This window comes from Zalophus californianus, chromosome 9 (genome assembly GCF_009762305.2).
Source record: "Zalophus californianus isolate mZalCal1 chromosome 9, mZalCal1.pri.v2, whole genome shotgun sequence".
Classification (NCBI taxonomy): Eukaryota; Metazoa; Chordata; class Mammalia; order Carnivora; family Otariidae; genus Zalophus; species Zalophus californianus.
Genome location: NC_045603.1, coordinates 116,774,387 through 116,791,217, shown reverse-complemented (window position 1 = coordinate 116,791,217; position 16,831 = coordinate 116,774,387). Strand labels below are relative to the sequence as shown.

The following is a 16,831-nucleotide window of genomic DNA, read 5'->3' as shown; positions in this document are numbered from 1 at the left end:
TAATGCAATTCCTCGTTTACAGGTCTCTCTTCTCTTATTGGCCTTTGTATCTACAGTATCTAGTATAGTATCTGGCTCATGGTAAATGTTTAATTAATATTTGCTCAGTGAGAACTCTGGAGTGAGAAGAGAAGAGTTAGTGAGGCGACTGAGCCAGGTACTAAGTGGTGGATTGACTGGGAAGTACGATACAGGATGATCCTCTCAGGGCTGGTTCAGACAGGGGAAGGGTACTGCTGGAAGTATGGAGGTGGGAATCAGCGAGGCTCCAGTGGAGTATGGCAATGGAGGACAGCCTGGCTGGCCTATCTGGGGAAATAAAGAGAGTTAAGTTTGAATGTGCCAAAGGCTTAGAGACAATTGATAGAAACTCCTGAGAGTCAGAATCAAAGAACTTAGCTTTGATTTGAAAGCAATAGGGAGACTGTAGTCTTTTGATTTGGACCATGAATGATCAAAATATTTTAAAGTGTAATTTAAAAGGATGTGTGCTTATGTCAAAATTCATATATGAAATATCGATTTTAGTCTGTGGGTCATCAGTTGATCCTGAAGGTCTCTTTCTTTCTGTTCTCATCCCACAGGTTGTTATTTTGTACTTTGAGCCAAGCACTTTTCGCTGTATTCTCCTCAGATGGGTCCGTCTTCTCGGTTTTGCTACTGTTTATGGAACTGTCACTCTCAAGCTTCACAGGTATATTCTATTTCACTAGTTTTCATTCCCATGATAGGATCAAAGTATTTGGCTTAGCATGTAATTGCAAGCTGGGTCAGCCACTTAAATGGTTTAATTTCAAGAATTTAGACGGCAAGACAATACACTTTTTTTTTTCATTTTCAAGGCAGTATCATTAGGATTCTCTAGGGAAATCTTTAATACAACTGAATTTGAACAACATATTTCAATAAAATGTGCCATTGGGTATGGAAAACTTAATTCTGAATAAAAAAATAGTTTAGAATGAATTCAAGAGAGTATTTATTAGCTAAGAACAGGAAAGAATACAAAGATGATACAGCTAAAAATCCAGGTCCAGAGCTCCCAAAGAATCCTTATATAGTAGAATTCAGCAGTCCGCTGACTTGACAGAGACTACTGTTCTTCATTCATGAATTACATGCCCCAGGGTAATCCTGCTGATGGTCAATGGGTGAAGTTCAAAAACATAATGTTCTTGACTTTCCTCCTTAACCAGTGTGCTGTAGTGTAAATTAGATAATGGGGTAAATGCTCTTATACTTTCAAAACCACCTACTTTTCTTAATGTATATGATAAGTTTGAGGAACAAAGAGGCATATAGTACATTACCTGTCCACAAAGGGCTTTCCCTTGCGTCCTCTTTCCAAGCTCTCTCAATGCAGTGATACCAAAGACCACTGGAGAGAGAATGTAATTTCTCCCTCATGATAAAACTGCAGCTCTATAGAGGAAACCCTTTATGCTGCTTAGCTTTAAAGTTGTTTTTATAACCATAGTAAGCCATTCATATTTCCATGCTAATATGATCATTAAGTGTTTCTCAATAAAAGTATTTTAATATGGCTCAGACAACAGTTTATCTTAGAGCCATAATATGTGTTATATTTGTCTTTAAATATTCCCCTTTCAATCTTTCTTAAAATGTGATCATTTTACTGTCTACTACACAAGAATCTTGATTTCTTTTTTTGGGTTCTTGTTTTGTTTTGTTTGTTTTGTTTCACTGGTACTTATTTACTGGGAATGCTCCAGAGTATCTTTTTGGAATAAACATAAATATCCTTACCTCTCAAGATTCCTTTCTTACGTATGTCCTATAGTACAAAGAACATTGGACTGGATGTCAGGAGATCCAGGTTAAATCTCATTTCAGCCTCTAACTCTAGGAAATCGTAGGCTTCTATATCCTATGAAAGGAAAAGATTAGACCAATCTCTAATGTTCTTTCTGACATTCATTTTATTCTTTCCACATCACAGCACACTTTGCTATTATATCCCTGTAGTCTTCAAGTATCTTCCGGTTTCCGTTCCTTATATGATAGCTATTTTCAACTGATGCTCACCAAAGGAAATGAGTAATCACTAGCAGCCTATAACAGACAATAAGCCTTCTAGAATTCCTGAGAGAATGGGTGACCTCTTGAGATTTAAAAAATGATCCCTCTCCCTATGAGTCTAGCACTTAGCATCTCTTGGGTCCTCTATTATATAACACAGTTTGTTTAATTATCTTCTTCTTTTTTTACCTAATTTACTTTCTTATTGAAGTGAGGGTCTTACCATTGAATCCCCAGCCCTTAGCACAATGACTGATACATGGTAGGTGTTTAGTACATATTAGTTGATGATTGAATGAATAAAAATGTCAGATACAGACTTAGAAGCTGTTTCCAACAGTTCTCTCCACACATAATGCATTCATAGTCCCCTGACTCCCTGGATGTCCCCACATTTCTAAAACATATAACTCTGTGGTCTGCAAGAAGCTGTTTGGTGGGATGCAAACACAGTATTAAATAGCACTGAATCATGTCATGAGAAAATTACTTCCATTCAGAAGCTCTTTCCATCCTTCTGATTATTTCCAAGAGAAAAATTAGTGTGGAACTAGTAGGTCTCTAACACCTGCTAAACACTTGCTAATCTCTCTTTGCAACAAAGAGCAGATCAAGTTTCAGGCTCAGAGCTTTCCATTGCAATGCTACCTTGATAAACTTAATGACCATCTCACTGTATTTCTATAGTTACTTTCTATTTCTATATTATCAGTTTTTCATTTAAAGTAGCAATATAAAGTTTCCTTAAAAATATTTTAAATAGAAATTGATTTAAAGAATATATAGCTAGTACACAGACATAGGCAGAAATCTTGACTGTGGTATGCAAATGATTGGAATTTGAGAAACTATTCCATCATTCTTTAGTTTATTTCAAAGACTGGACTTAAAGCTATTTTTCTATGTCTTTAGAAGTCATTGTAGTGAAGAGTTACCACTGAAGGTTTAAATCAAGTAGAAACTGTTTCTAACTTAATGAGCTGAATTTTTCTTATCCTGTCTGAACCATATGGCTTTATATTATATTATGTTTTTTTATATTGCTTAAATTTAACTGATTCCGATATTGTTTCAGTCTATAAAACTGAACAGTTAGCATCCCAGAGGAATGTAAATAACCCACTGGAAGTGACTAGCTGAACCAGTTTCTTGTTCCCCGTTCTGAGTTGTGCATGTGCCTATGTTTATATATTTAGGTATTTGATAAGTGAATGAATGGGTGGATGGTTATGGTGAATGCAGCTGCCATGGGTGTCTTTGGTTGGTATCTTTTAGATTCAAGTAACATGTGGACTTCTAAGATTTGGTAGTAACATGATAAAGAGGAAAAACATAAAGGGGCTCCCGGGTGGCTTGGTTGGTTGAGCATCTGCCTTCGGCTCAGGTCATGATCTCAGGGTCCTGGGATCAAGCCCTGTGTTGGGCTCCTTCCTCAACAGGGATTCTGCTTCTCCCTCTCCTTCTCCCTGAGCTTGTGTGCTCTTGCTTACTGTCTCTCTCTCTCAAATAAGTAAATAAAAAACAATCTTTAAAAAAATTTAAAAAGAGGAAAGGCATAAATCCTAACAAATCCAAATTCAAATTTTAGTTCTGCCATTAACTATTTATACAACCAAGAATAAATTATTTTAACATCTGAAAATCAGTTTTCTCACCTCACCTGTAAAGTTGTTGTAAAGGCTAAACATGACTGGAATATGGGTAAAGATATCAAGGGAATGGGGTTACTATGGCTGAATTAAGCGATAAGGAAATTCATTGGAAAAATAGGGAGAAAGGCATGGAACTAGGCCTGACCCAAGATAGACTGAGGGATCAAGATAGCATGGCGAATGCCATATAGCATTTTCATAGAAACTTCATTTTTGTAATCCCAAGATTTTTTTCAAAAAGTAAATCCTACCTCTCTAGGCAAAAAATTCTAAGGAAATTATCAGTACAGATACATAAAGTGACTGTTAACATCCCTTGAGAACAGGACGGCAAGAAAGACTTGAGTTTTTGTTTTTATTTCCGTTACTTCCCTCAAGGCTTAGTAAAATTATGGAACATTTCTTTCTCCATCTCCTGGCTTCTCACTGATTGATGGTAGTGTTTACAGAATTCCAGTAGCCCTGAAAACTTGGCGCAAATATGAAAAAGGAACAGGATCTCACGCTGTCACAGAAATGATACTATTAGCCTGGGAGGGATCTTAAAGGTTTCATTCACTTTTACCAAATCTTCCACTTTTTAATTTAGTGGTCTCTCCCTGTATTTGAGAATTATACAGTCAGAGACTACCATGCCAATCCAAAGGAAAATTGCAAAAGAGTCTTGTGTTTATTAACAGTGCAATATAAGGGTGTAACAAGTTGGGGGCAGGGTGAGAGTGGTTTGCCTCTTCACAGAGGAGTCTTTTATCACTGACATTTAGAATCACTATCACATGATGGTGATAAAAAGCCAATCAACTTTTAGTAGTCTTTATTATTGCCCTAAGTTCTCTACAGGCAAATGGGTCCCTTTGTTACCTCTACCCTAGGGCAAGCCAGTCCCACTGCCCCACCTCATTGGCAGGCCATTCATGCATGGCAATTTACTTGAACCTGAAACTTTTTCCTTTTTGGAGAAAGAAGGAAGAATGGTACAGGTTTTAGCTCTCTTGATATGGATCAAAGAGAAAATAGAGCTGAAGTAGGAAAAATGAAGAAGTTTATTTGTAAAGATTTTGCTTCAGTAACCATACAGAAGTTTGACTTGGGACATGAATGATACAGGACAGATCTAAAAGAACATCCAGTTCTTTGTGTTGTTGTGTGGGTTCACAGAATACTTGCTAAGCTAGGTTTGTTTGTTTGAAGAAATTTGGTAAGGCAATATCCCAAGGTTCAGAAAAGCCCAGTGTATTTTCAGGAGGCAAAATGAGGAAATGTTTTAAATGAAAGGGGGTGGAGAGAGATTAAGAAACTCAATGCTAAAAGAACATTTTCCTATTCCCTGTAATATGGTTTCGAAAACAAATTGCCTTTTTCCTTTTTCCAAGGCTAATCAAGAAAAAAACAAAAGACTTTTTTGTACTATATTTTAAAATGAATATTTAAGCAAGCTGTGAAAAAGCCTTCTTCTGGCTCTGGACTAGGAATTTTCATTTCATACATTATTCAGTACTCCTTGCTCTAGATAGAACACAATACATAGCAGTTTTCTCTACTGTGCTCATTAGCACCAAATATTTACACTTTGTGGGAAGGTTTTGTGTTTTATTTTTTTTTTTGGTTGTTTCCTCCTAAATTTTAAAAAGTGACTGGAAGTTACCTATATTTATTTATTTTATGTATTCTTTATAAGGATACATAAAATACACTAAGATACCTTAAATTTTTGAAAGAACAAAAGAAAAGCAAGTAAGGACTGTCTAGAGAAGCCAAGAACTCATAACAAAATGAAGGTTGCCTTCTTTAGCTTAACTTATGATAACCACTGGCTGGAAGGCAATTTGAGATAGAGACTCAGGCAAATTAGACTGTCTCTTAGCTGCAGAACCATCTGCCTTAGCAAAGTGTTGGTTAGCCTTCATTTATGAAAGCCAAAAAATAATAATAATAATAAAATAACAACCTTTGTTCTTAGGTGGCTGAGCAAAATGCCTGTGGGCGTACACAGATTCTTCTAAAAATCTTGCATTTACCCCAGCTCACAGATGAATGTTGTTTAAGGTCCCAAATCATGGCCCATAGGGGTTTGAACATGGAACAGTTTCAAAACGGTTTTAGCCGGTTGCCTACCTCAGCCAAGATAACATTCCAAGAACACTTCCTTTGACCATGTAGCCATGGACATTACATTTTGACTAGGAAATAGGAAGAGTTTGCCATATGGATGCTGGTAATGATGGGGATTTCAGGTCCTCCCTTCTGCTGAGCTCACTGTGATTGATCATCTTTTCTGGCTGGCGATCTGGATGTAGAATACCTTCAAGTGAAGAATTACTCATAGTGACATTTCTTAAGAACCATATTGTCCCAGAGAAAAGAGACTCATTCATAAGCTTCTGAGGAAGCTCTCTTTCCCTGTCAGGGTACTATTCCGACATTGTTAATGAAAAAAAATTATTCTGACACTTGTTAAAGAATGGTAAGACAGACTTTATTCAGGGGCACAACAACATGGGATTTTACAGCTAGGGAGAGAGATTAGGTTCAACTCAGAATACATAAAGGAAACGGGATTTATAGTTAAGGAGCAGGGTGTGGTTCAGTGGATGAAATACTACTAAGAGAAAGCATCAGAGGCAAAGGAGAATTTCTGGCTAAACCAACTTGACAGGAGTCTTGAGAAAGGCAGGCGGTTGTGGTCTCAGATATCAAGGGTGGGAGATTCTCACTAAGCTGACTTAGTAAGATTTTTGCTACAATTGGGCAATGCAAAGACAAGGGAAGTCCAAAGGTTGGGCCCAGTCGAGCAGAAGACTCAGAGGAGCCTGGCTAAAGTTTGATTAAGGAGAGAATCTTTGTCAATAGGTAGCAAGTAAGTTATAGTATACCATAACAACTCATGCTACTGCACAGAACTATTTGTGTGCTATCCTGATTCTAATTAACTTTCAGAAAGTGTGTAGTTACACACCTTAGTTTTGCAGGCTCTTCATTTCTGTCATTCTGATCATTCATACGCTTGGAAGGACCTAGAAGAAGAGAGGCCCTTGAAACCTGAGAAATTAGCATATTGTGCCCTGTCACTTCTCCTTCCTGTACTCATCTCCCCTTTGTTGGCATACTCATAATCTGTCTGGAGCTGCCTGAGTCTGAGTCCTATGGGACTTTGCGTACAGCCAGTCCTTATGGATGGCTCCCCAGAAACCATGAAAACAGAATCTCCTAAGCTCCAATGAATTACTTTTTGATATAAAATCTTTGACTAACTAGAGAATAAGACAATTCCCTCTGCTCATTCCTTCCCACCCTGCCCCTTCTAATGACTTCACACTGCCCTATCTAGCTTCCTGTAGGACCCCAGCTGAATGACCTAAATATTGTTAATTATGTTGGTTTATTCTTGTCACTTTCAGAAGCTAATTAAATGATGCTGGCTTGAATAGCTTCATTTATGAATTAATATGTTCAATTTAATCTACTTATAGGAAGTAAAAGATTTGGGAAATATAAGCTTATTGATAAAAGATGTCTTTTATTAACTAGAGGTCTATATTCATATAGGACCTTTAAAACATCAATGAGTAACTTTTTTTAATGCAATTAGAAATAAAAGTAAAATTCATTTTTAATTGTTCTACTTTTCAGAATGTATTAAATATTAGGAATAAAATGGGAATGTATCCCACTCAGAAAACGGAAGAGACTTAAAACTTTACTTATTTTGTCTGACATCAGATGTCCTACTTGATTTTTTTGTGACACATAATTTTGAAATACACTTTATTTTATAACATCTAAACTCAGAGCTTTTCAATATTAAACTTCTCTTTTTGTTTTTGCAATATATATATATACATGCTCCAGTTTCTAGTCACAGCATCAACATTTTATGTCAAGATTTCTGGAAATAGGTTTGAATTAGAATATATAGTTTAGGGGCTGTGTGGCACATCAGAAACATGGGGTTTTTTTTATTGCCTGGATTGTATGGACTTGTCTATGTGTGCATACGTGTGTGTGTGTGTGTGTGTGTGTGTGTTAATCAACGTTAAAATTATGAATAAAAACCCATCTGGTAATTCAGAATTAGTACTTCTCAGACTATAGTTGATAAATACTTTATCCTAATGTTCTTCATTAGAAACTAACAAATCCTCTATGCCCTCAAGTGGAAATATTTCTTTTCCTCATGTGAAGTAGATATAAGAGAATAAGTGGGAAATGAAATTCATTCATTCATGTAGCAAAAAGAAGGGCAGCCAGGCTTTAAAGGCCACAGTGAGTGCTCACTTCAGCAGCTCATATACTAAAATTGGGATGACACAAAAAAGGTTAGCACAGCCCCTGCACAAGGATGACACGCAGATTCGTGAAGTGTTCCATATTTTTGAATAAAGACCTGCTGTAATAAATATATTAACTTAAACAGAAAGGAAGGTAGGAAGGAAGGAAGGAGGGAGGGAGGGAGGGTGGAAGGAAGGAAGGAAAGGCAGGCCAGCCACAGTGAGACAGTCTGCTTTTGCAAGCCCTTTACTGCCGCCCTCACTGCTGTTGTCAGGACCCAGAGGCAATGGCTTGGCTTGAGTTATTGGATGGACACACCTGTGTCCTTTCTGTTGCACCACCAGTTCCCCTGGCTTCCAGTTACTCTGTTGCCCGTCACTTAGCATTTACATGTATCCAGTCCAGAATACCTGAGTTATGTTTACATTTTCATTCAGTTCAAAATAATTTCTAATTTGAATTACTCTTTGACCCACAGATTATTTAGAAGTATTATTTAGTGTCCAAATATTTGAGGGATTTTCCGAAAATCTTTGTTTTTGATTTCTAATTTAATTCTGTTGTAGTCAGAGCACATACCTTGTATGACTTGAATCCTCTTAAATTTAAAAACTCATTTTATGGCCCAGAATATAATCTATCTTGGAAAGTGTTCCATGGGCACTTGTATTCTGTGGTTTTGTGGTTGTTCAATAATTTTGTTCAAGTTTTTTATATCCTTATTAATTTATCTCTACTTGTTCAATTGAGAGAATAGTTGGAAATTTCATATTTGCCTGTTTCTCCTTGTAGTTCTTTCAGTTTTTGCTTCATATATTTTGAAGTTCTGTTCTTGGATACATAAACATTTGGAGTTTTTAGGTCCTATTTATAGGACATGGACTCATGTTAAGCTTGTGATTTTAGATAGTATTACCTGTGTAATACCTTCTAACATGCCATTGGCTCACCTGGCCTCTAGTTACCATCATGCACATCACACAGAATTCACATGTGTCCAGTCCAAAAAACTGGATTTGAACTAATAAGGAACTTAATACTGGAAGCACAACTGTTCTAGAAATTCCTAGATAGAAGCAAAATACCAAAACTGAGTCAAGAAGATATAGAAAATCTAAATAGATCTGAAAAAAATAAAGACATTGAATTAATAATCAAAAATCTCCCCCCACCACACATACAGCCCAGTACTAGATGGTTTCACTGATGAATTATACCAATAATTTAAAGAATTAACACTAATTATTTGCAAACCGTTCTGAAAAATAGATAAGACAACATTTCCTATTCATTGAAAGAAGTCAGTATTACCCTGATAGCAAAAATAGATAAATATATCACAAGAAAACAAAACTGTAGACCAATATCTCTTATGAATATAGACATAAAAATCTCAATCCAGACAGAATCCAGCAACCAAAAAGAATTATATATCATGACCAATTGGGATTTAGCCCATGAATACAAAAATCAATCAATGCAATAGAGTATATTAACATAATAAAGGACAAATCTCAACAAATGCAGAAGAAGCATTTGACAAAAATCCAACACACTCTCATGATAAAAACACTCAGCATACTAGAATGGAAGGGAACTTCCTCATCCTGATAAAAGTTATCTGTGAAAAATCCACCGCTGACATCCTGCTTAATGATGAAGGACTGAAGTCTTTCCCCCTAAGATTAGGGGCAAGATAAGAATGTTCAGTCTTGCTACTTCTATTCTACGTTGTCCTGGAAGAACAGATGGAGAAAGAAGTAAAATTATTTGCAGGTGACATGATCTTTTGTAGTGAAAATCCTAAGGAATCCACCAAAAAACTATTAGATGTAATAAAGAGGTTTAGCAATGGTGCAGTATACAAGATCAATATGTAAAACTCAGTTGTATTTTACACACTAGCAACAAACTAAAACTGAAATTAAGGGGATATTTTCATTTACAATAACATAAAAATAAAATATGTAAGAATAAGTTTAACAACAGAACTACTACAAAGGTGCTCTGAAGACTGCAAAACACTGTGGAATGAAATTAAAGAAAACCTAAAAAAATGGAAAGATCCCTTATTCATGGTTTGGAAAACTTAGTTTTTTCAGATTGCTATATTTCCTAAATTGAATCAGCCTAATTCCTATTAAAATCCCAGCTAACTTTTTTGTAGAAATTGACAAGCTAGTTCTAAAATTCATACAGAAATGCAAAGGGACCAGAATAGCCAAAACAATCTTAAAAAAGAAGAATAAAGTTGGAAGACTCACACTTCCTGATTTTAAAACTTACTTCAAAACTACAGCAATCAAGACAGTATGATACTGGCATAGGAAGAGACACACAGATCAATACCAGGTTTCTCTAGGCAAAAGAATGAGGTTGGACCTCTAAATATACACCATATACAAAAATTAATTCCAAATTGATCAAAGACCTAAGTGTAAGACCTAAAACTATAAAACTCTTAGAAGGAAACATAAATATTCATAGTCTTGGAGAAAAACCCAAAGCACAAACAAAACAAAAGAAAAAAATAGATAAATTGGACCTTAACAAAATGAAAAACTTTTGTGCATCAAAGGATACAATCAAGAAAGTAACAAAATAATGAGGGTGGGAGTGTGGGCAAAATGAGCGAAGGGTAGTGGGAGATACAGGCTTCCAGTTATGGAATGAGTAAGTCACAGGGATAAAAGGTACAGCATAGGGAATATATTATGATATTGTAATAGCATTGCATAATGACAGATGGTAGCTACACTTGCAGAGATTATAGCATGATGTATGAAATTCTCAAATTACTATGTTGTACACCTGAAAGTATTAGAACATTGTGTGTCAACTATACTTCAATAAAAAATAAGGTGACAGAATGAAGGCAAAAATCATATCTCCATTTATGATAAAAACTCTGAACATTAATAGATATAGAGGGAATGTACCTAAACATAATAAAGGCCATACAGGATCTCAAGGCCACAGCTAGCATCCTACTCAATGGTGAAAAGCTGGGAGCTTTTCCTCTAAGATCAGGAACAAGACAAAGATGCCCACTTTTTTTTTTAAGATTTTATTTATTTATTTGACAGAGAGAGAGAGCACAAGCAGGGGGAACAGTGGAGAGAGAGGGAGAAGCAGGCTCCCTGCTGAGCAGGGATCCCAGCAAGAACGCTGGGATCATGACCTGAACCGAAGGCAGATGCTTAACCGACTGAGCCACCCAGGCACCCTAAGGATGCCCACTTTTATCACTTTTATTCAACATAGTGTTTCAAGTCCTAGCTACAACAGTGAGGCAAGAAAAAGAAATAAAATGTATCCAAATTGGAAAGGAAGAAGTAAAACTGTCACAACTTGCAGATGACATAATATATACAGAAAATCCTAAGGACACTACCAAAAATCTGTTAGAACTAATAAATGAATTCAGTAAAGTTGCAGGATATAAAACCAATATACAAAAATCTATTGTGTTCCTTTATACTAATAACAAACTATCAAAGAGAAATTAAGAAAACAATTCTATTTAAAATTGCATCAAGAAGAATAAAATACCTAGGAGTAAATGTAACCGAGACCTGTACACTGAAAGCTATAACACGGTGATGAAAGAAATTGAAGAAGACATAAACAAATGGAAAGAACAAAGCTGGAGGCATCATGCTCCCTGATTTCAAACGATATTACAGAGTTACAGCCATCAAAACAGTATGGCATTGGCATAGAAAACAGTCACAGAGGGACACCAGTGTGGCTCAGTAGGTTGAGCATCCTACTCTTGGTCTTAGCTCAGATCTTGATATCAGGGTTATGAGTTCAGGCCCTGTGTTGGGCTCTATGCTGGGCATGGAGCCTACTTAAAAACAACAACAACAGCAACAACAAAACAGAGACCAGTGGAATAGAAGACTATCCAGAAATAAACCCATTCATATATGGTGAATTAATTTACAACAAAAGAAGCAAGAATATACAATGGGGAAAGGATAGTCTCTTCAATAAATGGTGCTGGTAAGACCGGACAGCCACATGCATAAGAATGAAACTGGAGCACTATCTTACACTATACACAAAAATTAACTCAAAATGGATTAAAGACTTGAATGTAAGACCTGAAGCCATGAAACTCTTAGAGGAAAACATAGGCAGTAAGCTCCTTGATGTCAGTTTTGGCAATGATTTTGAATCTGATTCCAAAAGCAAAGGCAACAAAAGCAAAAATAAACAAGTGGGACTGCATCAAAATAAAAAGCTTATGCTCCGCCAAGGAAATGACCAACAAAATGAAAAGGCAACCTACTGAATGGGAGAAAATATTTGAAATTCATATATCTGATAAGGAGTTAATATCCAAAATATATAAAGAACTCATAAAACTCAATAACAAAAAAATCTGATTTTAAAATGGGTAGAATAGATATATTTCTAAAGAAGACATACAAATAGTCAACAGGCACATGAAAAGATGCTCAGCATCTAATCATCAGTGAAATTTGAATCAGAACCACAATGAGATATCTCACATCTGTAAGAATGGCTATTATCAAAAAGAACAAGAAATAACAAGTGTTGGCAAGGATATGGAGAAAAGGGAACCCTCTTACACTGTTGGTGGGAAGGTAAATTGGTGCAGTCATTATGGAAAACAGTGTGGAGATTCCTCAAAACATTAAAAATAGAACTACCATATGGTCCAGCAATTCCACTTCTGGATATTTATCTGAAGAAAACAAAACACAAACTTGAAAAGATATATGTACCCCATGCTCATTGCGTCATTATCTGTAATAGCCATGATATGGAAACAACCTAAGTGTCCACTGATGGATGAATGGATAAAAAAGAGGTGGTAGATATAGACAATGGAATATTATTCAGCCATAAAAAAGAATGAAATATTGCCATTGAGACATGAATGGACCTGGAGGGTATTATGTTAAGTGAAATAAGTCAGAGAGAGAAACACCAATACAGTATGATCTCACTTATATGTGGAATCTAAAAACAAACAAACAAACAAAAAAAAACAAGCTCATAGATACAGAGAACAGACTGGTGGTTGCCAGAGGGTGGGTGTGGGGGATGGGCAAATGGGTGAAAGGAGTCAAACGGTATAAAATAAATAAGTCATGGGAATATAATGTACAGCATGGTGACAATGGTTAATAATACTGTATCGCATATTTGAAATTTGCTAAGAAAGTAGATATTAAAAGTCTTCATTAAGAGAAAAATTTTTTAACTATGAATGGCAACAGGTGTTAACTAGACTTACTGTGTTGATCATTTCATAATATATGAATATTGGATCATTATGTTATATACCTGAAAGTAATATAATATTATTTGTCAGTTATACCTCAACTGTTTTTTTAAAAGGACAAAACAATCAAGTTACAGAGTGGGAGAAAATATTCATCATATATATCTTTCAAAGGACTTTATCCATAATATATAAAGTTCTACAAATTATGAAAAATCAAACAATACAATAAAAAAGAATTGAACAGACACTTCATAAAAGAAGACACACAAATGTCCAATAGCACATAAAAATATGCTAAATATTATTAGTCATTAAAGAAATTAAAATTAAAATCCCAGTGAGATACCATTTTATTATTACTGGAATGGCTAAAATTAAAAAGACTAACACCACCAGTGTTAGTGAGAATGTGGAACAGATGGGACACTCATACACTGTTAGTGAAAATGAAAAATGGCTTAGCCACTTGGAAAACTGTTTGGCATTTTCATACAAAGTTAAATATACATTTACTATATGATCAGCAGTTCTATTCCTGGACATTTACCCAAGATAAATAATAACATACCCACACAGACTTGTGCAAGAATGATCACAATGGTTTTCTTTATAATAGCCCCAAACTTGACCCGACCCAATGTCCATCAACAGAAAAATGGATAAACTAATTACAATAATTCATACAAAGGCATATTATTGAGTAATAAAAAAACTACTTATCCACAATAATATGAAAAAACCTCAAAAACATGTTAAGCAAAACAAGGCAGACACAGAACAGTTCTTACTATATAATTCTATTTATCTGTAAATCAGATGTAAATCAGGTAAAACTAATCTGTAGGGGAAAAAATTAGAATGGTAGTTGTCTCTTGGTGAATGCCAATGAAGACTGGCTGAAACAAGCATACGGGAACTTCCTGAATTGATGGAAGTGTGGGTTACATAAGTTGTTGCATTCATCAAAAGTCATTGATTTGTGCACTGATCTGTAGATTTTGTTCTGTGTAAATTTAACTTTTAAAAATTTTTTATTTAAATTCAGTTTAATTAACATATAGTGTATTATTAGTTTCAGAGGTAGAATTTAGTGATCCATCAGTTGCATACAACACCCAGTGCTCATTACTTCCAGTGCCCTCCTTAATGCCCATCACCCAGTTACCCCATCCCCCCACCCATCTCGCCTCCAGCAACCCTCAGTTTGTTTCCTATAGTTAAGAGTCTCTTATGATTTGCCTCCCTCTCTGTTTTCATCTTATTTTATTTTTCCTTCCCTTCCCCTGTGTTCATCTGTTTTGTTTCTTAAATTCCACATATAGGTGAAATCATATGGTATTTGTCTTTCTCTGTAAATAAATTTAACTTTAATGAAAGAACTGTATAGCAAAAAAAGTGAAAATCTGCAGAATAGGAGAAAATATTTGTACATTATATATCTGATAAGGGTCTAGTATCCAGTATATGTAAAGAAGTATTACAACTCAACAACTAAAGGACAAACAATCCAACTTTAAACATGGGAATTGAATTGAATAGACAATTTTCCAAGAAGATACACAAGTGGCATGTATGTACTGAAAAGATGCTTAACTTTTATTAGTCATTAGAGATACGAAAATCAGACCACACTGAGATAGCACTTCAAACCCACAAGGATAGCTGTAGTCAAAGAGTCATATAATAACAGTGTTGGTGAGGATGTGGAGAATTTGAAAACCTCATACATTGCTGGTGGGATTGTGAAATGCTACAGCCATTTTCTGAAACAGTTTCGTTCCTCAAAATATTAAACATAAAGTTACTATATCACCCAACAGTTCCACTCCTAGGTATATACCCATATATCAACTGATGAATGGATAAACAATCTGTGGTATATCCATACAATGGAATATTCCTCATCAGGAAAAGTATGAAGTGTATTGATTCATGCTACATAGTCTATAATTTCATTTTGTGAAACATTCATAATAGACAAATTTATGGAGACAGAAAGTAGATTTGTGGTTACCAGGGTCTAGGGGAAAATGAGGAATGGGGTGTAACAGTTAGTGGGTATGAGGTTTCTTTTTGAGGTGATGAAAGTGTTCTGGAATTAGATAAGGGTTATGATGCACAGTTTTATGAATATACTAAAACCACTGAATTTTATAAATACACCATAAGATGGAGAATTTTATGAGCATGTGAATGCTATCTCTGAAAGAGAATTCTTCAAATAATTATAAAATTCAATCAAGAAAAGGTAAGCAAGGTGTATAGATTTGTATGAAAAACAGTACCTTTCTATTTACCTTTAAATTGGAGAAGGTAATGATGACAATTTCCTATTCACAATCTTACATGTAAACCTGAAATACCTAGGAATAATCCCAAGAGATGATATGCTTTAGCAAGATGAAAGCACTACGAAACTTTTAGAGAGAAAGCTTTCCAAAACAATAGAATGAGAATGGCCAATTCAATAAACAAGCATCTGAAAATTAGCTCTTTGTCTAGAAAAACTTACCTTACAGTCTCATCTCAACTTACAAGAATTTCAACAAATTATAAAACTAAATTCAAAAAAATTGAATAAAACAATGAGAAATTATAGATTAATATTTCATTTATTTCAGGAAAAGGTTTTTTTTTCATTATAACTATCAATAATATTAAGTATCCAGGGGGTAAGACAGCCTCATACTTTGCAGAACAGAGTATAAATGGTACAATCCACTGGAAATGTTTGGTAATATGTATCAAGAGCTTTTTAAAAAATGAGTTATTTTTTGAAATCTAAAGAAAAAAATTAAGGGTGTACACAAAAATTTATCTGCAAGAATTTCATAAATACTCTTAAAATACAGGCAAATGGGTAGAACAAACATATTCAGAAACATAGATTACACTCTAGGTGTCAGCAAGAAAATGTAATATCCAGTCAAGCAGTCTGGGAAGGTGACATGAAAGAAAGAGGTTTGTCAGTGGTTGTGGAGGATTTGAGAACGTGGGAGAGAGAAAAACACAATACAGCAGGCCCTAAGTATATAAGCAAAGAAGTTATGAAGGGCACCTAAACCAAACAGATCAAGCTCATGTAAAAGGGGGCCTTGAAGGCTGTAATTGCAAATACTTCTTAACTTGCTAAGAAGAGTCCATCTGCAGAAGGTTGCTCAGTTTTTTTCATATTATAGCCAGGTTTTACGTAGATAAAATTTTTCCTATGTTCTTTAGTCACTAGAAGATTTTTCCTAAGTTGGCATCTGTTGCAATATAAAAATATGAAACTTCATATCTTTAAAACTTGTTAACCTTGTACTACCACCCATCTTCTCAGTTGCTTTTTCAGTTAATTTTCAATGCATTCTAAACCTGACAAAAGAGATGAAACAATGTTCCCCAGTATGGATAGTAACAGTGGATACATATATAAGTTAATACGGTAGATTTCTATTTTCCATCCTTAGACTTTCAGGGTCTTTGAAGGAGTGAGAAAAAAATGTCCACTAGAGTGTAGCTTATAATAAAAAAAAAATGATTTGCTTAATAGATTGGGTGCCTGTGCGGTTCAGTTGGTTAAGCGACTGCCTTTGGCTCAGGTCATGATCCTGGAGTGCCAGGA

At 35.2% G+C, this 16,831-nt stretch overlaps 1 protein-coding gene and 1 non-coding gene across 2 annotated transcripts in view; both read left to right on the top strand.

The window, feature by feature from the left end:
• GPR158 (G protein-coupled receptor 158) overlaps positions 1 to 16,831 on the top strand; it is a 450,005-nt gene that overhangs the window by 381,367 nt on the left and 51,807 nt on the right. The window contains exon 6 of the mRNA XM_027592170.2: positions 585 to 694. Coding sequence (XP_027447971.2) covers positions 585 to 694 — 110 coding nt within the window. The remainder of the gene's footprint in view (positions 1 to 584; positions 695 to 16,831) is intronic.
• On the top strand, positions 7,960 to 8,066 carry LOC113923214. Its single transcript, XR_003520220.1, has one exon. It is a non-coding gene; the product is annotated as a U6 spliceosomal RNA (small nuclear RNA).